The sequence below is a fragment of the Rosa rugosa genome, chromosome 4, assembly GCF_958449725.1.
Source record: "Rosa rugosa chromosome 4, drRosRugo1.1, whole genome shotgun sequence".
NCBI lineage: Eukaryota > Viridiplantae > Streptophyta > Magnoliopsida > Rosales > Rosaceae > Rosa > Rosa rugosa.
In genome coordinates this window covers 31110764-31133408 of record NC_084823.1, presented here as the reverse complement: position 1 = coordinate 31133408, position 22645 = coordinate 31110764, and the positions used below count along the sequence as shown (strand labels likewise).

Below are 22645 nucleotides of genomic sequence, written 5' to 3'. Positions count from 1 at the left end.
TTTACTGAAAGAGATTTGAGGATCAAAGATTTTAAGCACCAATCAAAGCCCCAATATTTGTGAAGCGCCCTTGAATAACATATCATTTTCTTGATTGTGTTATCGGGATTGAAACAATGCATATTTTTATGGTCAATTTTCCAAAGAAGGATTACCAAGACATACCACTCACTGATTTGTACAGTTGCATCTTAGGTATTTTTAATTGATTAAAAATATGCATACCCTTTTAATTCAGATAAGAACAATTTTTATTAAATAATATCTTTTAGGGAATATGTTTCTTAATAGAATTCAATCAAGTTTACAACTTCAGTCATCACAAGTTCTAGACACATACATATAGAAGGAAAAGAACGTAAATCCCATAGGTTGAGAGAATACATCCATATCCAACGAGAATCTATAATTCTAACATTGTAAAGGTTATGAGGTTTAATTCTTACCGACATATGTAAGGGTGAGGTAGACTAAGGTTTTATTATTATTATTATTATTATTTTTCTATTCTTGAAAAAAAAAAGAAAAAAAAAAAAAGAAAAAAAAAGCCGTATCCAACTAGAAGCAAGAAACAGACGAAACCCCTATATATTTACAGGCTTTAAGGCTTAAGCTGTTGATTGTGGCAGCCTTGATTGCAAGTATGCCCAAATACAGTCGTCAGTATGTTACCGAAGTTGACTGGGGAAGTATCCCCTCACCACGTATGAACTGTACCTTGGGCCCCCCCGACGTGCTTCAGATCCAATTTAATTTCCACGCGCCACCCGGCAGAGGAGATCGTTATGGTGAATTCCTCGACTATGATTCTGAACCACCACGAGTCCTTAGGCTCCGTCATGCCGACCTCCCAACAATTTGCAATTTGATTTGGGACATTCTTACGAGCTTCTTCAATCTCAGATCAACTAGTAACAAGTCTGACTTTACAAGCCGCAGGATCACTGAGGTTCTTAAAAGCATGCCTCTTGCAGAAGAGGTGCATCCAGTTATTGTTGACAAAATACTTGGTCTGCTTCCTGTAACGACATTATTGATACCTAACAGTAATTTCATTCAAGTGGACATATTTGACGTGACATGGATGTCCATGGCTCGAAATCCGGAATCTGCTGTTATGATTTGGTTCGAGAATATATCCAAACGTAGGGCTAAGCATGGCGCATGGCGTGCAGAGCAGTTGCAGAATGTGAGACTTGATAGGTCATGTCCTATTTGTATGGAAGACTTCGACTTTGACGATGGTCTTATAGCCACTCGTCTGCCTTGTTTACACATTTTTCATCGGCATTGCATTCTCCGGTGGCTGGAAACCAATTACAAGTGTCCTTTATGCCGATACCCATCACCTCATTATTAATCCATACAAATATTTCTTGATTTGTCTAATTTGTAACTGTCCCTTGGTTGATTTTGTTTTCTGGTCATTGTGTTGTGCCTAGCTATGAGCAGTTTTAGCAAGCTAATTCTGGTGTACCAAGATTAATCTAAAATCTTGGATGATTATATATATATATCAGTATTATTAAGGGGGAGTGAATTTCACTCCCCTTTTTGTAACAAGAAATCATGATGATAACAACCAATTGAAACAACGATTTCCTCACTAATTCCATTTCATATATATTGGGGATACTGGAATATAGCCCGTCTTCGGTCTCAATTTGACTGCAGGGAAGATCGCCGTGCACAGATCCAGAAGCACTCGTCCCAATCGAAGCTGAGAACGATGAATTATACTTGGATCTGAATCTGCTCGCGGATAAACACTTGAATAATTTCAAGTGGGTTTTGCTCAATTTCATCTGGGTTCTGTGATCTTACAACTCTTATTTGGGTTGTAATCAGCTAAGAGCTTTCAGCTCTGGCATCTAGCTTAGGAGCCTTTCATACAAAATATAGCAAATCTTAGTATTATCATAATAGAGAATCCAAGTCCTTGAAGATGATCTGGGAAGAGAGAGAAGATGATAGAGAAAGAGGAGCTCTAGTTGTCCTGTGAAAGTGAGTGTGAAACGCAATGGGTCAAAAGGAAAATATAAGAAGAGCATAGGGGCAATTTGGGAAGTTTAACAAACAAAACAGAAAATGGGAGTGTAGTTTACAAAAAGGGGAGTGCAAATTTCACTCAATTATGGTTTTTTTTTTTTTTTTTTTTTTGAATAAAAGGCTGGTGCAGCTGCCCTCAAACCTTGATTAATGAAACTGTCGAATACAAGGGGGGGACATTGAGCCTAGACCCCTGATTACAATAAGCATCTAGAATATTTTTTGAAATAATATCAGAAATCTCTATAGGAGACTTGAGAGAATTTCACTCAATTATGGTGTTTAAGAGAAAAAAGATTTGGGAGAATGTTTGGATAATTTCATTGATAATAAGTGTCTCTTTATATAGATGATTATAAGTATAATATCTTGGACTACAAGGAAACCTAATCAAACATTGGTTAGGAGATCTAGAATATTACCTTATTACAACTTGAACTAGTAATTCTGTTTGGGTCAGGCACACATAATTCGGGTTTCATTCAACACTCCTCCTTGTGCCTTCCCCCAACCACTGCTGTGCTGGAGAAAGAGAAATATTTTCAGTTTTTGATCATTATCTGTACGCTTTTATTTATTGTTATTTTGGTTTTTTGTCTGTGGTTTTAGCTTTAAGAGATACAAGTGTAAGAATTCCAAATAGTCTAAATTACAAATCATTGTACGCTTGTGATACAAAGTTCTTTGATCCATGCTCTCTCCTTGGATAAGGACGAGTTTTCTTTCTTTGCCTTGTTCAGCTGAGTTGTTCACGTAAATCTTGTTTTCTAATATGGACAAGCCTTTTGATTTGCAGGTTGTTGATCGATCTTCGGAGTTCAAAAAATTTGAATACTCATAATTTAAAGGTAACTGGATAGTTTCCGTGAAGGAAAATTGATATATTAAATAGGGAAAATTGTAGAAACAGTACATGAAGTTTAGCCCACTATGCATTTGTGTACATGAAGTTACAAATTATGAACTTTGGTACACCAAATGTAAAGCCCGACCCACTATATAGACACAACGTCATTAACACCGTTTATTCCAATGTCATTACTTATTTATCAGAGGGTAACTTAGTAGTTTCACAAGTTTCCTCTCTCCTATTCTTTTTTTTTTTTAGGCAATTCTCTCCGATTCTCTCTGGACTCTCTCTTTGTCAAGTTTTCCACAAATCCACCCCTTTCTCTTCCTCCATGGCAGCGACCGGAAGCTTACCAAGCCGGAGGTAGGCCACCTGCAGAAGGCCGGCGCCATACCTCTCCGCCACCTTCAGAAGGCCCATGACTCTCACTCTCTATCAGACCCCGAAATTTCCAGAATGGAAAAGCCCCAAATGAAGAACCCTAACCCCAAATCGAAGAATTCCCAGAATTTCCGTCTCCGAAATTTCCCCGTCGTTGCTCCGCCTCCATTTCCTCCTCCTCCTCCCTTGGTTCTCGTTTGCTTGATCTGGAACAATTGGTGGCTGTGATGGGTTGAAACCTCTGCCCTCTTCTTTTTTCTTACTCAGATGGGTTGCTTTTAATTTGATTGTGTCTGTCTTTTTCTCTCTTCCTGATTTGGTGGGTGTGTATGATTCTAACTATTTGGTTGAGCTTGAAGAGGAAGTGAGAGGGCTTTCGTATTGGAGAAGAAGACTGCAACGTCATTTGGAGAGTCTCCAGTAAATGTTGGAAGACCAAACATGCCAGGATTGATATAAATGGGATTTTGGGCAACGATGGTGGGCAAGTTCATGGAAAATTCGATGTGGGCGATGGTGGGTGATTTCTACATCAAGAAATTGTTGTCAAGGATGAGATTTTGAGCGACAAAGGTGGGTTAGTTTGCGGTGGTGGTGTGGCGGAGAAATTGGGTCTGAAGAAGATGGGTGCGAGCTACGAGCTGTCTAGCTATGCCCTCTATTTTGCGAGAGAGAGAGAGAGAGAGAGAGATGGGTGCCCAGAATAAGAGAAGAGAGATAGCTGGGTGCTCAGAGTAAAAAATGTGAAGAGACCGTTTTACCCCTTGAAATGTGACAGTTGGCCCGAGACTAACGGCGTCATTGAAGTCGTGTATGTATACTGGGTCGATTTTGAAACCTCATGTACCGAAGTTTATATTTTGGAACTTGATGTACTGAAATGCATAGTGGCCTTAAGTTGATGTACCCTTCTCAAAAATTTCCCTATTAAATATTCTGATATTCCTTAAACGGTTATTTGGTGGGTTTATCTTAGCAGGCGAGTGACAAGCCCTACAAATCTGCATGTGAGACGCACAACTTGCCCTTAGCACAAACTTGGGTGTTATGCATCCAACAAGGCAAAGATGGATGCCAACATTCTGATGACAACTACGTACGTTCACTGTGCTTCAACTGTGGATGATGCTTGCCATGTGACTTATCCTTATATCAAGGGTTTTCATGAAGCTTGCTCCGAGCATCACTTGTTAAAAGGCCAAGGCATCGTTAGGAGAGCTTTTATGACTAATCAACCATGCTTCTCAAATGATATAACTTCCTTAGCCAAAACAAAGTATCCTAGCCTTTATCTCACCATGCCAGGATGTTTGGATTGCATGCAGCGGTTGCAATACGTCTACGGAGCATCTACACTGGTTCAACTGATTTTGTCCTGGAGTTCTTCTTGCCAGTGGATTGCAGGGATCCTGAACAACACAAGAAGATGCTAACTTCACTGTCTTTAATCATACAAAATATCTGCCGGAGCTTACGGGTTGTCACAGACAAGGAATTAAAGATAGAAACATATTTTCCAAGGCCTAGTGGCATTTCCTCTTTTGCAGAGGTGCAACAGACTGGTAATGATGTCTCAATATTCCCAAAGGAAAAGGCAAGGATGATGCCGAGTGCGAAATCCTTAAAGTTGAGGCCACAAGATTTGAACAAAAAAGAAGGTGTTGACTGTGTTGGAGAGTTTTGTACATTCGGTGAGGGTAGCTTCTCAAGTGTTGGTGCGAGTAAGACCGGAGAGAAAAGGCATACCAAGGCGGAGAAAGCTATCACCTTGGAAGTTCTTCGAAAATATTTTTTTGGAAGCCTGAAAGATGCTGCAAAGAGTCTTGGAGGTATGCATTTATTTTGAGAAACGTATTTCATGCTCCAGCTTTTGTGAAAGTTTTTGTGGTATATTAGGGGCCCTTTCGAATGATTATTTTACTGGAGGTGCGTAACTTTTGTTTTGCTCCAAAACCAGTCTGGTTGCAAACAGTCTCTTTTGAGCGTGTGCAGGCGTGCCAGCACCGTGGGGTGCAGTCGTCGGGGAGTCCCTCGACCTGACTTCTCGATCAAACGCTGTGGACGAGGAGAGCACCAACCTCGTCACAAGGTTCTTTTCTATGCATTCCGGGAAAGGACTTATTGCCTTACGGATAAGGGCTTGTGTTGTGATCTCTTGCGTCACCTAAGTCGATACTTAGTATTGTAGACTAAGCAGAGCAATCACCGGGAAGTAGGAGAAAGTACGGGTTTGCTAAAGCATGACTTTAGCTTCACTGGGTTGCGAGGGCGTTACCCTTGCTTCGCTGGTTTTCAACTAGGTTGAAGATAGGTTTGCTCCGGAGAGGCTTTGATAATCGTTGAGATTGATTGGAGAGTTGTTCGTGTTTTTTTTTGTCCTTGAAACCACATATTTATACTCTAGGGTTTCGACTGTTCCTTGCCATAGAAGGATTATTGATTGAAGTTTCCTATTCAGTCTCCGCTACTTGACTCCAACAAGGGCTCGTTTTCCTTATGGACCTCGGAATGGGCGAAGCTATAACCCAAACCCAAGTAGACTTAATTTTGGGCCGCAGGTATTGGCCCGCTATGCTAAATCCCCTTAAGGGATCTTGCCAAAAATACTTTTGGGCTCAAACATATGCCCCCAGGCCTCGAGATCAGGCCCACGAAAATGTAACTGATCGAAGAGGACTTAAGCGACACGACTTATGACAGAAATGAGGCCATAAATGAAGGCTTGCGTCTATTCGTTTGCTAAAAGTCTTTTCGTGGCATCGTTTCCCTCACAAAATCCTTTATTTAATTGTCGTCGCCCCTTTAGACCTGTCACATCAGAAACTCTTCTAGTCTCCTAAACCCAGAAAACCTTCTTGTTCCACATTATCTTCTCAGAAAAACCCAGAAATGGCTCCACCCAAGAAAATCATTATCGATCAAGAGGAAGAAATCAACGAGGCGGCCGCTCACACCTAGGGAACTGGCATCGGTGCTCACTGTTTTGCCCAAACCACTGTCCAGAGCCTTCTACTACTCAGCCTCCCCAATTCTCAGGCTGGACTGGGTCCTACCCCGTGAGATTCCATTCCAGAAGACGTCATCGCCCTCTACGGTCTACCCATTCCAGTCCTCCGAAGGACCCCTGGGGATTTCAGTAGTTGGGGCACGCATCAGTAAACTTTTTGTTTGCTGAGAGAGCCTGAGATTGATTCATCCCTCGCAGTTGCACATGGAAGATATTAGGAGCCAGTCCTCTGCGTTGGCAGGTATATAGTCACATTTCTTTTTTCTTTGTGTTCTTTGTGTTTTTGTTCTTTTCTTTTGTACTAGACTTATCATACTTGACAACTGGTTGGCATGGCAGTGGGTACTTTGGCAGATTTTTAGTTCTGAGAAGTTGGTACATATCCTAGAATGGGTTGCAATTCTTGCAGACTGGAAGAGCTTTAGGGGTTTGACTCTATTCTTGTCGGTGTTTCTGGTAGTTTGTCATGTGTGCAGCATCCGTAAACAGCATGGACGCGTGAGGATTGGATTTACATTTGGAAAAATCTTACTAGCATTTCTTTCGGGTATTGTAGCTGTTATTGGGTTGAGGGCTGACCCCGAGCGCACCACGCACCTTGAACATCTGAGTCACTTTGTTCTGCTTCCAGTGCACTTTCTGTTTCTTATCTTTGCTTATTGCTGCTAGGAATAGTTAAGAGGGTAACTTCTGGATGAGCTGCAGTAAGAATAGTTAGAGCACTACTAGGAAGAGTACTTTTAATGACATTTTTTTTATGGCATTTTATGAAAAACGTCATGAAAAGTACATTCAATGACGTTTTTTTACTGAAACGTCATTGTTTATTTGATACCAAAATTTTATCTTATGGTTGTGGTGTTTAGCAAACGCCATAGAAGTTTAAAAATTTTAACGGCGTTTTAGAAACGCCATTAAAATCTATGGCATTTTCCTAATCGTCACCAAAAATTTTTTTAATGGCGTTTGGAAACGTCATAAAAATTATTTGAGCCCATGACGTTCAGAAACATCCTAAAAGCCATGCCCAATTGTTTTTAATATGCCGCTCTCGGTCTTTTCGTTTCGCGCCTTTAGCCCATCTCATTTTATTAAGGATTTTTTAATAAGTAAGTAGACCAGTGCATAGAGCTCACTGAGCCGATCAATTTCTATACTTCATGCATCGCCGGAGCCACCGGAAATTGTGTCCAAACTGCTGGATCACCCGAACCTTCCAGTTCTCGATTCTCTCTCCACGATCAACGATTGAATGAATGCTGACCAGAGGCATGATAACGATGTCAAGATGAAGAAAGCGACATCAATGTGCCATCCACACGATGGCTGGACGTCAGAGTTGTGGTCGGGTCATCTTTTCGAGTTGCCGGGTTGAAAAAAGGGATTGCGAACCCAGAAGTTTCTATCGCGGTCTATTGAATTTGACCTCTTTTTTTTTTTTTTTTTTTTTTTTTAGAAGAGACCTTTATTGATAATAAATCAGATAGATACATCCTTTTGAAGTACATCGGAGAGCCATTGTGGTCCTTCCTCTACCCAAACTTGAAATGCAGGAAACAAAAGCGCATTTTTAGCTAAAGCATGCGCTGCCTGATTACATTTTTTGACCTCATTTGAGCCTATTATAGACCTTGTAATAAGTGAAATTCGACGGTTGTGATGAAACGAAGGGTATTTTGATTCCCTAGATCGCATTGCACGAATTTCCTTTTTTCATTAATTATTTTTTATAATTCTAGAACTTCAAAAAATCATTATAAATAGCTCGGGTGTCTGAAAAACATCAATTATACATCGATTTATATATATATATATATATATATATATATATATATATATATATATATATATATATATATATGGAACTGACATGGCGATCTGCAAGCTCTCCTCTCCCAGTAAAATCGACAGGAAAGAGTCAAAGCAATCTGCATCACACATCACAAGGAAGTGAACTGGAAAGTTAAGACATGAACAACTTAACTTTGGGAATTTATTAAAAATTCATTTGTATAGCCATGAACTTGAAATTTTCAGACTCATAGTAAACATGCTAAATTAGAACGTATTGAAATTTCATGCAATTCGGAGTTCAGGAAGCAAGAAAAAAAATGAACACAATCTGACTGAACTGCAGGAGTTATATAAAAAAAATCTCAACAGTATGGTCAACTTAGAAAATTCACCAAAAATTAATTGCAAGTCCAATTGACATGAAATCAGTTTTGAAAAAAAAAACATTTGAAATGTATAATTCAATATGCATAAAGACCAGAGGTTAAATGATTCAAATAGGAGTTCAAATCTCAACAGAAAATCAGAAGATACATTCAAAACGTTGGAACTTTCCCAAATGCAGACCAAATTCTGAAAAATCAACGAAAAATCACTTTGCTTCGGAATATATAAGATGAAACTTTCCTGATCCTTTGTTAAGTAATAGAAGAGAAATATGTCAAAATTTCAAGATATTTGAAGATCAGTAAGTAGGGTAAAACAAATACCAAAGAGAGCTGTGCTGCAGGGCAGTTTATGTAGAATTTTAGCTAATTGTTCTTTCTTCGGGAAGGAGCTAAGGCAAACTTATCTTTCTTCAGGAAGTTAGCACCTATCCATGACTTCTTGGATCAACAACTTGGTGAACCTTTCTGTTTTCAACACCAAAGTAGTGCCCCACTACACAGGCATAAATTGTTCTGAACCATATCTTGCACATTGCAAACACAAAAAGCAAGGTACAGAAGGGTAAAGCACAGACCTTGAATTATAAAATTAAAGAACTCTGGCCAATTCTTTTCAAAGCAAACCTTACGTGATATCCACTTCCCATTCTGAACCACTCTCCGTTACGGAACCAATTTAGACAAACACAATATATGAATATTAGAACAAAGTAACAAACTAGCAATCCCAAAAGTAAAAATGCCTGACATTAGATGCAAGCTATGAAACATAAAAACCCTTATATCCTCTACTGATGTAAAGCAATAGCAAGTCTTCTCCTTGAAACATACCTAGCCATCCAAAAGACACTAAATGGACAATCTGCATTTAGAAGCACAAAAAACGTACATGTAAGCAAGGATATGATAGGATACAGAAAGTACTAACCCACATGCCAGCGATAAAGGAGAGAAGAACAATAACATAAGCAAACAAAAAGAAAGTCCTAAAAACCGAGAGAGAAATATTGAAACAGAGAACGGGACTACCAAAGAACTACCATTGTTGCAGAACTTGCAATGCAGCAGAAACCTAAAGGAACCATGCTAAAGGCATAAATCACTTTCTTATTTTCCTTTTCTCCTCAGTTGTTTTGTTTCTTCTTAATTTCTCTTTCACACCTCATTTAAAACTGGGCAGAACACGAGCTGAACAACAAGGCGTCCACCAGAATGAATTGAAGAGAGATTTGAAGATGAAGACTGAACTAGAGATTTGGAGACGGGTATAAGATTCCTTAAAGCAATCGGGAGATAGGGGCTGCGCCGTTGTTCAATTGTTCTTGGCAAGAGAAGACTTTATTGCCTGAAGCCTGTAATTGATTTTTCTACACGCGGAGCCAGGTAAGAGCTTTCTTCTTTTCTTTACCCCTGAATTCGTTCCATTTGCAAACAAGAGAAATCAAAATTCTGGATCTATTTTCTTCTTTGTCAGAGACTTCGAAATTTTGAAAACTGTTCCTGGCGTTGGATTACCAAAATTTACTTTTACTTTTACTATATACCAAAGGTGAGTTACTGTTCCTAAGCACTGTTCCTAAGGGCCAGATTTTAAGTGACGCTTTTGCCTTCATTTGAGATTTTTTTGCGGTTCTGCCACTGAGCTGTTCTAGAATCAGTTTCTTCTTTCTTCTTCGGCCATCGGATTCTTCTCTCTTCTGTTGGTTTCTCTCTTCCTCCCTTCTGCCCGCCCCTAGGTTCATCAAGCTATCGCCATCGAAGAAGTACAGCAACACTGCAACCACACATGTAACAACCCAACAATCTCGCTGTTCCTTGATTTCATTAGTGAATCACGAACCTTAGGATTCCCATTTGACTTTGATCTGTGTCTGTCCTATGTAGTTTCGCAGCAGGAGATAGTTTCTCTGTACGAGAGGTTCTGTCAGCTCGATCGCAGCGGTGGAGGTTTCATCTTCGCCGACGAGTTTTCTGTCCGTACCGGAATTCGCAGTCAATCCTCTCTCTCAGGTTAGCCTATCCCCAAATAAAAGTTAAAGCTTTCGTGATCTGAGGGTAGTAAAATTTTGAAGATTGAGGCTTTTATTGAATGGTTGTTTTTGCTTCATATTTTTTTGCTTCTCCACTTCGTTGTTATTGGATAGGTTGAATTCTCATACAATACAATTTTGGGTTTCACTTATATCAGTTTTGCATTTCTCAGTTTTGGCTGGGTGGACGTAGATACGGGGGGAGAGGGATTGGAGCAAGACCTTATAAGCAAGATCTTCACTTCTTTTTCGTTTCCAGGACCCTCTATCAATATATATCAGCACTTCTGTTCGCCGACATCAGAAACATCCATCAACATCAATACCTATCACGGCCTGGTAAGATTCTTAATTCCATACAATCAGGACAACATGAATAAAGATTAATCTTTTTGTTAAATACCTATAATGATTTAGTTCACTGATTTGTATTTGTATTTTTGTTTTTTGAACAGCTCCCAAACTGAGAGAGGAAGATTTGACTAAAATCAAATAGTAAAGGTTTCATCTGTGAACATACTTCTTTTCTTATTTCTTTTTCTTTCTTTAGCTATCCTTTCATTTTAATGAAATTTATAGGAACTTACTGATTCGGCGAAGCACAAGAGAACGGCTTTGAGTCTGAGTTTATTTGAGGGTCTTTACTTACAGAGGTTGCTCTCTAGGTTAGTCAAGTAATTAAATCTATGTTTTAGTTGAATTTGTGATCTTCTTTCTGAGTTCGAATAAATTTCCTTTCTAACATTCAATCATTTTCAGAGACAAGTTTTTCTTTTCTTTGTTTCTGGTATCTCTAAATGAATACTTTCTAATATTTTGCATGAACTTGCATATACGATTATTTGAAAAAGAAAAAATAAGAAGAACAAAAAGAACAAGATGACAAAGTTGTAGTAGGTGATTTAAGTCTTTGTTTTGATTCTATTATTTTTATTAATTTGATAGTTTGATTTGTTATTATATGCTCCGGTTCATAATTTGGGACTTTGTTTACTAATAAATCTTTAATTCAATTTGGTTTTCTCTTATTAGATGTTTGGTTTTCTGTTTTTTTATCTTATTAGTTAGTTGATTTTCTGTATTTCATGGGAGCCAAATACAAAATGCATAAAAAATCCATGACTAATAAGTATAGAAGTTGATTACTGTTCTTGCTGTTTTCACAATTTGCAATAGTATAATTTTTTTTGTATAATCTGGTTTTTCAATAGTTCTAACTAAAATAACTGTACAGATATTTCTAATACATAACTTACTTTATATATGCTCTTAATGTTTGCAATCAAAAACAGCAACTTACATTGTTTAGTTTTTATTGTGTGTATTGATTTATTTCTTGCTGAGTTCTTTGGTTTGGCATGTGGAAATTTTTCTTTGGTTTCTGATTAGATTAACCTTTGTGTTTTATGCAGTAGAAGGGACTGTGGTGTTCTGATTTCTGCTTTTGATGGATTTGGCGAGAGTGAGGATCGCAGGTTTGGCCATTTTGTTGTACTTTTTTTTTTTTTTTTGTTAGCTTAGTTTTTAGTCGTTGTGTCCTCATGAATTGCATGCAGTTTCTTAGCTCAAAGTCTAGACGGGCTTGAAGTTGAACAAGACAATATAACCAAAAATATCCATGTTGTTTATTGTAATATTCAGAAAAATGTAAACAACACTTACTGCATAACCACACATTGCTTTATTGGACACAAAGTATTTTCAAAAGATTTCTTCTGCTTTAAGTACTCAACAAATAACTGAAGCATGGAATTTTCTTTTCTGCACTTTCAAAAATCATATAAAATAAATACCAACCAAGAATTATTGTTTCATGACTGATGCATTGGTTTTTGACATTATTGATCAATTGAATTTACTAGATGATAAACAGCAGTTTTTGTTTTGTTGGGTTTTTTTTTCTTCCCCTTAGTAATCTATTAGCTTTAGCTATTTTGGGTTGGTTATTTGGGATTAAATTTGGGTTTAATTGACTTCTCCCTTCGGCATACAGCTTTTAAAACTTCCCTGCCTTCAGTTCTTTTATACGTCTGCCATTTAGAATATCATCTACCCTCATGCTCTATGGCTGTTCTCTTTAATGGTGCTGCATCTCTAAGTTTAGTTGATTTCATGATATCCTGTTCCAGACTCCACCCCTGTAACTATATCTAAGACGGTCCAACTCTCATATACGAAGCTTATTAAAGGGTGGCTTAACTACTACACGATGTTGAGAAATTTGATTCATTAAGGGGGTTCAAAATCTCTACTTATGTTTACTGGTGGATACGTCAGGTGAGACCACTCTTTTCAATTCAAATGGTCAACAACTTGGTGAGTAGTAATATATATCATTTATCATGAGAGATTGATTCTTTGGCAAGGCTAAAACTGGTATACATGTTCTTTGCATTCCAGGGTGTTTCAAGAGCACTGGTTGAAAATTCCAGAACCTTACTACTGCCTACACATTTGCATGAGAGGTTAGGTTAATCAAAAATGCAAAAGTTAGATTGGAAGAGACGAATAACTCCATCTATCGATGTAAGTTTTTTTTTTTTTTGGTTATCATCAGAAAGCAATTACTTTGTCAACTAAAGTATATATGAACATGCTGATGCCAGCAATGTTTATTTCTTTAATTACACTTTGTTTTCAGAGGATTGCAGAAAGCCTGAATATGTCCAAAAAGAAAGTTAGGAAGTTACTCAGGTACTAAATGTTTTATTTCTTCTGTTTCATGGCATTCCTCTGTTGTCCTCTTATACTCCATACAAGTTCATAATGTTGAGGCAATCAGTAAGGTTTTTTTTTCCACTCGATAGAGATGCATTCCCCTCTTTGAAACTGCATGCAATTGGTTTTACTTTGTTTTCAGAGCTGAATTCATGATGTTGAAAACATGTTGGAACTTCTAAAATTAAAAGCTGTCATGTGTCTTCTGGAATTATACTATGTACTATGAAACTGATTTGAAAGCAAAACATCTTCCCTTTCTTAAATGTGCATGACTACTGTTAAGAGAAATGAGGCAGCGCTGAACTCTGTCTTGCTATAGATCAAGAAATCTATTTGTATGAACTAAGAAGATGGCAAAGAATTGTTCTGTTCAGAGTGTCTCATTTGCTCCCTACCCATGAAGAACTCTGGCTCAGAGTTCTTATAATTAATGTTCAAGCTGATTAGTTTGCCTTTTGGTTACTCTTATAATTTACAGAACGAATTACAGCGTCAAGCACGAACCACACTTGCATCATGATAAATCCACGCATTCCACAGGCGCAACAATATAAAACTGAGTAAGTTCTTTTAGAATAACAAAATTTCTCTCTTTTTGTTCCCACAATGTTAATGTACTGCTCATATGATTCATTTCTAACTTACTATGTCATCTGTTGGCTGATTCTTCTTTTGTTTTTCATTTTTTTTTTCTTTACTATGTTATCTGTTGGCTGATCAGATTGTTCGTTTGATATGCTGTTGATTAGGTATCAAGTGCTTGACAAACCAAGAGAGGCCAACACCTTATGAAATGAATATCTAAAAGCATCAAAAGTGCGTTCTACCTGCAACCAGTTTTTATAAAATTCTTCAATGTAGACCCTCTTTTGAGTCTCTTTAGCTGGAGATCCAAACACAAGACACAACTAAAGAATAGTTTATCCCTTCCTTGGTATGTTTTCTCTGCAAGCTATTTTATCACTATGATTGATAAAAGTATATTCTCTACTACTTCTTTACTTTGTTCATATTAAAAAAATACGATCATCAGAGTCTTTATATTGATTCTTTATCATTTCTTTCAACATGAAATTGATGATTTACTCCAAAGTTATTTTTGATTAAAAGTAAATTGTATCAATCTTCATATAATGTATACTAGATTTCATTTCAGTTCAATCTTGATATAATGTATACTTTTAAACTTATTTTCTCTCTGCATTCATTACGGTTTTCCTTTCTCCTTACTATTTCTTTTTTCTTTATCTAACTTTAGCCACTGAAAATCTGATCCATTGTAAATATTAGCACTTAATTGATTCAGTAGCGTGTGTTTTTTATTAATGTTGACACTATTTTTGCAAGTTTGTTGACTACTCAGCATTTGATGACCATGGTTTCTACTCTCTTTGACAGACTCAAAAAATGGGACAGTGCCTTGGTTGTATCTGAGCAGACCAGTCTACTATTGCAATCAGAAAAACTTTTGGAAAGTTTGATGATGTGCTTGAATCTGGTTGTCATTGTTTGCCTTGCTGTTGAGGTAGTGCAGTAGCTGCTCATGTCTTTCTACAACTGCAGCAATTAGATGTTTCACTGATACACAGATTTGGAAGCTTAAGAAATTGTGCTCCAAGATTAGCATAGTCACTAACTATGTTGATTTTGTGAAATCAACACATTCCCAAACAATGCTGACTTTTTGAAATGAGCAATAGCCCTTCATTCTTAATAAAATTTATCAAATGTACATTGCAGGGGCGAACCATAATCTGCATCAATGTTCAATCAAATTGGTGGAACTTCAGAATAAGAACAAGACACAAAACCTGTAATTTTCAAGCCAACATCCATCAAACAATTCTCATTATTGTCTTTCATCTATTGCTTTATTAAACGATACATATCAAGTTTGATTTGAAGTTATTGATTCCGGTGGAGAAATTCGTGTAGCATGTTCAATTATCCCAGTAACATATAACATTAATTCCCGCAGCAAAGCGCGGGCACTCTTCCTAGTTTACTATATACCAAACGTCAGTTACTGTTCATAAGCACTGTTCCTAAGGCCCTCGATTTGAAGTGACGGTTTTACCCTTGATTTTTCTTTCAATTACAATTTGCCATTCTTCTGTAACGTTCCTATCCCCTGCCACCTGTAGGTTTACTGAGCCTTCACCTACACTATCGACACAGATAGAGAGAGCCTCATCTTTTGGGTTTCGGTTATTTGCTCGACACAGAGAGAGATGGAGCGAAGTAAACAGAGGAAGAAAGGAGAGAAGAAGAGGCCATCCCTTCAAAAGTAAGCGGAACCCTCACTCCCCAAAGCTTAATTTCACTGCAAATCAATCATTTTTTTTTTTTTTTTCTGGATTGATTGATTGATTGGGTTCCTTAATTCCTCTGCGAAGAATTCTTTTTTTTTGGATGGATTGATTGATTGGGAATTGGGTTTTCAGTGTCCATCGTTAGGGTGGAGTTTGGCATTGGAGGCTTAATCGTGGACACCAAGGTGTTTTATTGGCCAAGAAAGGTCTTTTGCTATGGATTTCTGGTATTTGTGTAGATTTGGATCCTTCTCAGCTTTGCTGATTAAAATTTTTCGGTGAAGGATTGGATTTGGGTTTATGTTTTGGTGAATAGATATTTGGTTCTTTGGCTTTTTCTTTCTCTAAATTTTCCTAAACGATATGTATTGATATTTTTGCAGTGTGCTTAGCTTTGCTATTTGAAGAAGATGAATGGGAAAATGAGCTCTTCTTCAGCTTCAGAAGGTATTCTAATTGGGAAGTTTGTTGCTTCCTTCTGTTTCAAGCTTTTGCTGATATCTTAGATTATTGGGTGTGAATGCTTTAGTAATTGCATTATTATTGCTTTTTAACTTTGATTTCATGCTTCTTTTGGTTTTACTGTTTTTGCTTCAAGTTTGTTCCTTTCTTTTATCACTTTGCTTATGATTTGCCAAATGATAATTCACACTTTTCATATTACATTGTTGGTATCAAAATGACAGAAGGGATTGCTTCTGTTTAATTGACTATTTTAATTTTCGAGTCTAACATCAAAGGAATGAACACAGGTATTTTTTTTTATCCCGTACTTAAGGAATAAAGGTTAAATAAGAAAACATGCTACAATTGAAACTTACTATGAATTCAGTTGAAGGACCATATATGTTTCCAAAGAATTATACACAAGATGCAACAATGACCAAGTTTCCTTAGTTCATAACAAGTGAAATTTGAGAAAAAAGTTTAGATTGTTAAATCAAAATAACCAGAGGAGCAGAAGTACCAGTGCACAGAGAGTATCAATGTTGACATACAAAATTGAACATGATGGGTTCATAGGGAAACTAATATTGAGTGGGTCAAATTTCAAAAAATTGAATCAGAAAGACGAGATTGAAAAGAAGAGAGGGGCCTTACCAAAATTAGGGGTTTAAGACAGAGCGAGCAAGCAAGCACCCTGATCACACTGACTGGGGATCTCACTCATTGATATGGCCATTACTTAAGGTATCTACATATTATTTATTTATTTTTATTTTTTTGTGCATTTCTTTGTTTCACAGTAATTGCAAGTTACTTTAGATTGAACTGTATTGTTAACTTTGAGTAACAATTCATGCAATTATGGGAACTAAGTTCTCAATCTTGCTACTTTTCATTTCGATTTTCAGATCACTGCTCAAATTCCTCAATTTTGTTATTTATCTTGCTTGCTTCCTGGGTTCATAAAGTAATTGCTCCTGTTTTTGGTTTGTGGGATCTGTGATATTTTGCTATTGCATACAAGTCATCAATGAATGAATCAAAAGTTAGAAAGAAAAGAGAGATGGAATCAGTTTTGGTGGTGCATTATTCTCACTTTGTTTCTCAATTGCATCAATATGTTTTTCAATGTAGAAAGCCTCTTCTTCTTTTTTTTCCTTCTTTTTTCCCCATAATGATTCATGGCCTTTTGAATGGGAGATATTGATTTTATTTGAATAGTGTGTGAAACTTAGTTGGGGTTGAAATGAATGAATATATAAATCCAATCTCAAGCTGGCTTTTGTTCCTTTTTTTTTTTTTTTTTCCAATCCTGGTTGAATATTGTCTCTGAGGATTCTGTTTCTTTTAGGTCTCCATTGTTCTCACGTGTCATGACTCAGTAGCTGACCCTGCAGCACTCAAATCAAATTGCCTAATTGTACAGCTGATTTTGTGAGTTAATTTCTCTTCATTTTTTTTTTCAGATCTGTGATTGGTTTTCTTGCATGGTTGAATTTGAAAGGTTTGGAAATTCGTTAGTAAGGGGAATTTTTGGGTGTGCAGTTGAATAATTGTATAGTTGAAGTTTAGGATATAGAGGTAGATATGCTATCACTATTTCGAGCAAATCTATGTTGCTTTCTTCAGTTCACGATAGTATTGGCATCATGCGGGTCATAGTCCTTTTCAGGTCCCACATAGAAATTTAGATGGGTTTGATTTTGGACTTGATTGTTATCATGTTGAGTAAGATTGTTAACTCAATATTCTATTACAAAAGCCTAAATGTGCTTATTCAAAACTAAGCATTAATGAGCAAGACAAGACCCTTACTGTAGATAGGTGAATCATGTAGATCTTGGAATGCATATAGAAACAAGAATTATTTGAAGTTTAAAAAAATGCACACCAATAGATCAAAACAATTACTATGCATGGTGTTTTTGTTTTTCCCTTCTTTTTTCAAATGGTTGGTTTTAACTTTTTTCAAGACATATATATCTCCCTAAACATATAGCTACATACATCTGTCTATTTATTTATCTAAATTATTCAGAATTTTCAGTCAGTTTTCAACATTAATGACCTTATCTAGGTATTTAAAACTATTTACAATGATAAACAGATTGTTCCAACACAAAAAAAATTCTGATTAATTCGTGCTTTCACACAAGAACATACTCATTAATAATGTTAGTTAAACAAAAAATATGAAAAACAGTTAGATACAATATTACAAAGGTATGTTACAGTTGATCTGCTTATAAGCATATATTTCATCTGCTTAGTGAATAGTTATTAATTCCACTTTTCATATTAAAAAATTCAACGAAAAAAGTTGTATTTGAATCAAGTTCTTATTCTCCACAAAAATTTTCAATTCTTGGAACTATTTTTTTTACTTTATTTTTTATTTTTTATAAATCAAAATCTGATGATGATGCTAATGGTTATAGTAATGACCAGGTAATTCATAGTAATGACCAGTTCAATTACCTGTTCTGATACGTGAACTCTAGCTGAACATTGATTTACTAACTGTTTACTCAGATAGATGACAGTGAGGAATTTGTGATCTGAAAAGTGGAACCTATATTGGAATTGTTTTACTTCATAATTTCATTAAAGTCCTTCGTTCATCCAAGGGAGGGAATGAATATCTGTTCTTTTGTTCATCTGACCTGAGAGTTTATATATGTTTTTTTTTTTTTTTTTGTGAACTTAGATTTTATGAAATTTTTATATGTTGTTAAGCACAACTTTTTTTCCTTTAATTATGATGTGCTTTGTTATATGTGCGACTGTGTGTGTCAGATACACAAAGCACAACTATAAATTTACTGCATCTTGTGTGCACCTCTCATTCATAACTGTAGATACAGAAGTTGTGAATTCTGCTTCTAGGATTAATGACCCATCAGAATGTTGTTTATCTTTGTTAAAGCTAAATTTTGATTTTGGCCTTTGTAATCATGACAAGTATTTATCTAACAAAGACATAAGTGTAATTGAAAATGTTAAGAAAAGTTACCATTCAAGTTAATATATTGAATCAGATACTCATATTTACTCTTTTATTGTAGATGGACACAGCAATAACTTACAAGGATATGGAGACAGAAAGGGTTGAACACTGACAAATATGATGGGCTTCATTGATTTTCTTAAAGCTGCAATCCATGAAATCTCTCTCTACTTGCTCAATTGTAATATGATCTACATCATATTTTTATGTATACAAGCTATGCTCTCAGTTTTAGGTCCAAGCAACTAATTGTTCCATTATGTAGTGGTTGATTTTAGTTTAATCTTGAATTATATGTTTGCTCAAAATTATCATCCTAAAAAAAAAAAAACCACACCATCGCACGGGAGAATTAGCTCCAAACCCCGCAGCAAAGCGCGGGCAATATTGCTAGTTCAAACAAGGCAGAGGCAGAGTGCAGTGGCTGTTTTCGAGTCGCCTTTTCTCATTCTTTTATTTGTAGAATGAAAGGCCAAAGACAATCTCTGCAGCAAATTCCTTGCTAAATTTTAATTCGCTTGCAGGTGACATTGGAACTTTGATTCCAAATTTTGTATTTTCGCTTCAAATGTTATCCAAGAGGAAGCACAGACAATGCTTTTGTTCATCTCTTGTCTTGTCCATAATTCCGTATATGTTGTGTTAATTAACTTTCAATGCTTGGTCTTCAACCCCCACCGCTTCATGACAAAAGCTTCATTTATCTTTTTCTTCCTTTTTTTTTTTTTTCGATGGCAGCAATAGCAGCATCATACTTCAAAGCAAAGAGTGCAGAACGTTTTGGCAAGAAGCCATTAACAATTGAGGAATGCTAGCTACCTTCTCCTTCTACCTTTCCCTTTCAACATTCCCCTACTCAACAAATGACAAGTGGATTCCACTATCACTTTAAACTCAATATAATATTTATTACATTGAATATATTTTTTTCATGTCTGCCATTCTAATAAAAGTCTCACATTTTTTTTCTTTCTCTATTTTACTTTGACTTTGTAGGATGTTTAATTTATTTTGCATTTCTTTTTTCTTAAATAATTTTGCATTTTTTAATTGTTATTTTGACAATATGGGTTGTGGTTTTTTTCTTTTTAGCTTGCATTATTATTATCCAGTAAAACATCACTTCCAATACTCTTAATCGCCATCTAACTTTGCTGGAAAAACTTTCATCACCTATTTGAGTCCAAGTATCATCCCCTGATCTAAAATATGCAAGACTGGTATGGGGAAGTTTGACCTAGATGAACCCAGAAAGAAAAAAACCACAACCCAGATTGTCAAAATAACAATTAAAAAATGCAAAGTTAATTAAGAAAAAAGAAATGCAAAATAACTTAAATATCCTACAAAGTCAAAGTAAAATATAGAAAGAAAAAAATGTGAGAAAGTAAAATATAGAAAGAAAAAAAATGTGAGACTTTTATTAGAAGGGCAGACATGGAAAAAATAGAATTAGTTATTCAATGTAATAAATATTGAGTTTAAAGTGGTAGTGAAATCCACATGTCATTTGTTGAGTGGGGAAGGTTGAAAGGGAAAGGTAGAAGGGGAAGGTAGCTAGCATTCCTCATGAACTTTAGCCATAGCAATCACCTTTATTCCCATGTAGCGGTCTGATTAATTATTTCACAGAAGGCAGGTTTTATTTTTTAAACATGGGCCACTCTCTCGGATACTCCAAAAGCGGTTAGTGCAAAAATCCCGGTTAGCATTGAAAATATCGAACCATTTGAATTCATTTCCCCACTGAAAGCTGCAAAAGAACAATGTGTTGCTTACAGGCCCAAAGACAAAATGTCTTAAACTTGAACCTAAAGCTGGTATCAGGCACAAATTTTTGTTCGCCGAGGTCATCATGTTTTGATTTACAGTATACGGTCAGGTCCTCAAAGCTTTGCAAATTGTTTGCTACTGTAACGGTGGTGGGTGTTGGGCATCTCAATATTCCAAAGGCACATCTACGAGCATGAGTGTGCTCAATGGTGGTTGTGAGGATGCAGAGCAGCAGCATAATGGGAATTACAGTTTTCGACAGAAGACTACCTCATTTTGATGGTGGAACAAAAAATGATGATCGAAATGAACCTATAATTTTCTGTTTTTATAGTGCAAATCATGAGGTATAACAAATCCGATATACTTACTCTTTTAGAAGATTGCGTGCACATGTGGTATAAAATTTTTTGAAATGAGAAAACTCATTAATCATTATCAAGAAAGGAAAATTCTAATACTGGGTTGTTTTCTATACAACCATTTTTTTTGAATATTTTTTACTATTGGTTTTTTTTTTTTTTTTTTTTTTTGACTTTGTCAAGGGGAACCCAAAGGCTTTCTAGGCCCAAGATAAACCCCTTCGGCGCATGTGAAATGCTCCAACTGTGCATTGCAGCACAGTGCCTAGCCACTTTGACAGCTTCGGGGTTCAAACCTAGGTTGGGGAGCATACCCAACAAGGCAAGAACCACTAGGCCACTTGCAGTGGTTATTTGACTATTGGTTAATAGTTGGGTAACCGATTTAGAGCATCTTTAGCATACTCTCTATTTTGACTCCTTAGCTATTTTGGAGAGCATATTTAGCTTTTTATTTATTTTAGCAGCTGCATCAGACTCCTAAGTGGCTCTCCATTATAACTTTAGCTATCTCGCTCCTAATAAATATAGAGAGCGAGATGAGGCTCTCTATAATTTAAAACATTTCTTTTGAGTTATTTTATGTAATTTACAAATACATTTAAACTATTTAATCTTTATTTTAAAAATAATATAAATTCAAAATTAGCTAAAATAGAGAGCACTGATACAGACATATTTCTAAAGTGGCTAGCCAAAATGACTTTTTAGCTACTTTGGCTAAAATTTGACTTAAAAATTGCTAGTATTATTAACTAAAAAATCTTATTCTTTAAAAAGGAAAGAATTGAAAAGTATTTCTTTTTCTTCTAATTAATCAAATCATTAATAATTTTCTTAACCAAAATATAATTCTTTTTACATTTTGATTCTAGCTCCACCCTTTAGGATTCTTTATGAACCAATATACAATTATATATGATCACGAATATGTTATCGTATTGGTGACCCTCTACTTTAGACCAAAATGACTTTAACTCTCAGTGATATAGTAAGGATTCAAATTTGCTCACCACCACTCAATACAAAGCTGCCAAGTGTTATAATAAGGGGAAATGCTCATTTACCCAATTTTAGCTTAAAATTTGCCCACTTGCTCCACTAACAGTTTTTTAACCTCATTTACCCAAAACACTCTAAGAGATTATTTCCCCTTTTACCCAATTAATTCTTTTTTTCTTCTTTTTATTTATTTTTGGGACTTTTTTGCCCTCTCCCCCCTCACCGATTTCTCTCTCTCTCTCTCTCTCTCTCTCTCTCTCTCTCTCTCTCTCTCTCTCTCTCTCTCTCTCTCTCTCTCTCTCTCTCTCTCTCTCTCTCTCCCTCCCTCCATCCCTCCAGCAGGTCGCCCACGACTCCGGCTCTCTCCATCGCGCTGAAAGTCGTCGTCGTGCTCTCCGCGGCCAGGCTCGACGCCAAGTCGACGGTCCTCGACGCTTAGAAGCACGGCGAGGCCGAGTTGGATCTTCTGAAGGAATCGACGATCGCCAGTAGAATCGGGTACGTCTTCGATTTGCTTCTGT

General features: G+C 36.4%; 1 protein-coding gene and 1 long non-coding RNA gene across 21 annotated transcripts; both read left to right on the top strand.

Annotated features, from left to right (window-relative positions):
* Positions 1-553: 553 nt before the first annotated feature.
* Positions 554-2106, top strand: LOC133741951 (uncharacterized). The gene has a single exon (XM_062169661.1). It carries the CDS (start codon positions 644-646, stop codon positions 1358-1360), a length of 717 nt encoding a protein of 238 aa, XP_062025645.1. The 5' UTR covers positions 554-643; the 3' UTR covers positions 1361-2106.
* A 7589-nt stretch (positions 2107-9695) lies between these two features.
* Positions 9696-19594, top strand: LOC133742751 (uncharacterized). 20 transcript variants are annotated; one of them, XR_009862707.1, is made up of 21 exons: positions 9696-9853; positions 9945-10019; positions 10129-10258; positions 10355-10480; positions 10674-10839; positions 10956-11001; positions 11080-11165; positions 11913-11975; positions 12630-12777; positions 12901-13026; positions 13142-13194; positions 13700-13781; positions 13971-14155; positions 14620-14746; positions 14962-15034; positions 15366-15508; positions 15666-15739; positions 15917-15980; positions 16601-16724; positions 17332-17414; positions 19046-19594. It is a non-coding gene; the product is annotated as an uncharacterized LOC133742751 (long non-coding RNA). The 20 variants fall into 20 exon arrangements; XR_009862723.1 differs by lacking the exons at positions 9696-9853; positions 9945-10019 and having other exon boundaries at positions 10057-10258; positions 10659-10839; XR_009862710.1 differs by lacking the exons at positions 9696-9853; positions 9945-10019 and having other exon boundaries at positions 10059-10258; positions 12630-12816.
* The last annotated feature ends 3051 nt before the right edge of the window (positions 19595-22645 follow it).

Coding starts and splice junctions, on each gene's coding strand:
- LOC133741951 (XM_062169661.1), top strand. CDS start 644: ATGCCCAAATACAGTCGTCAGTATGTTACCGAAGTTGACTGGGGAAGT.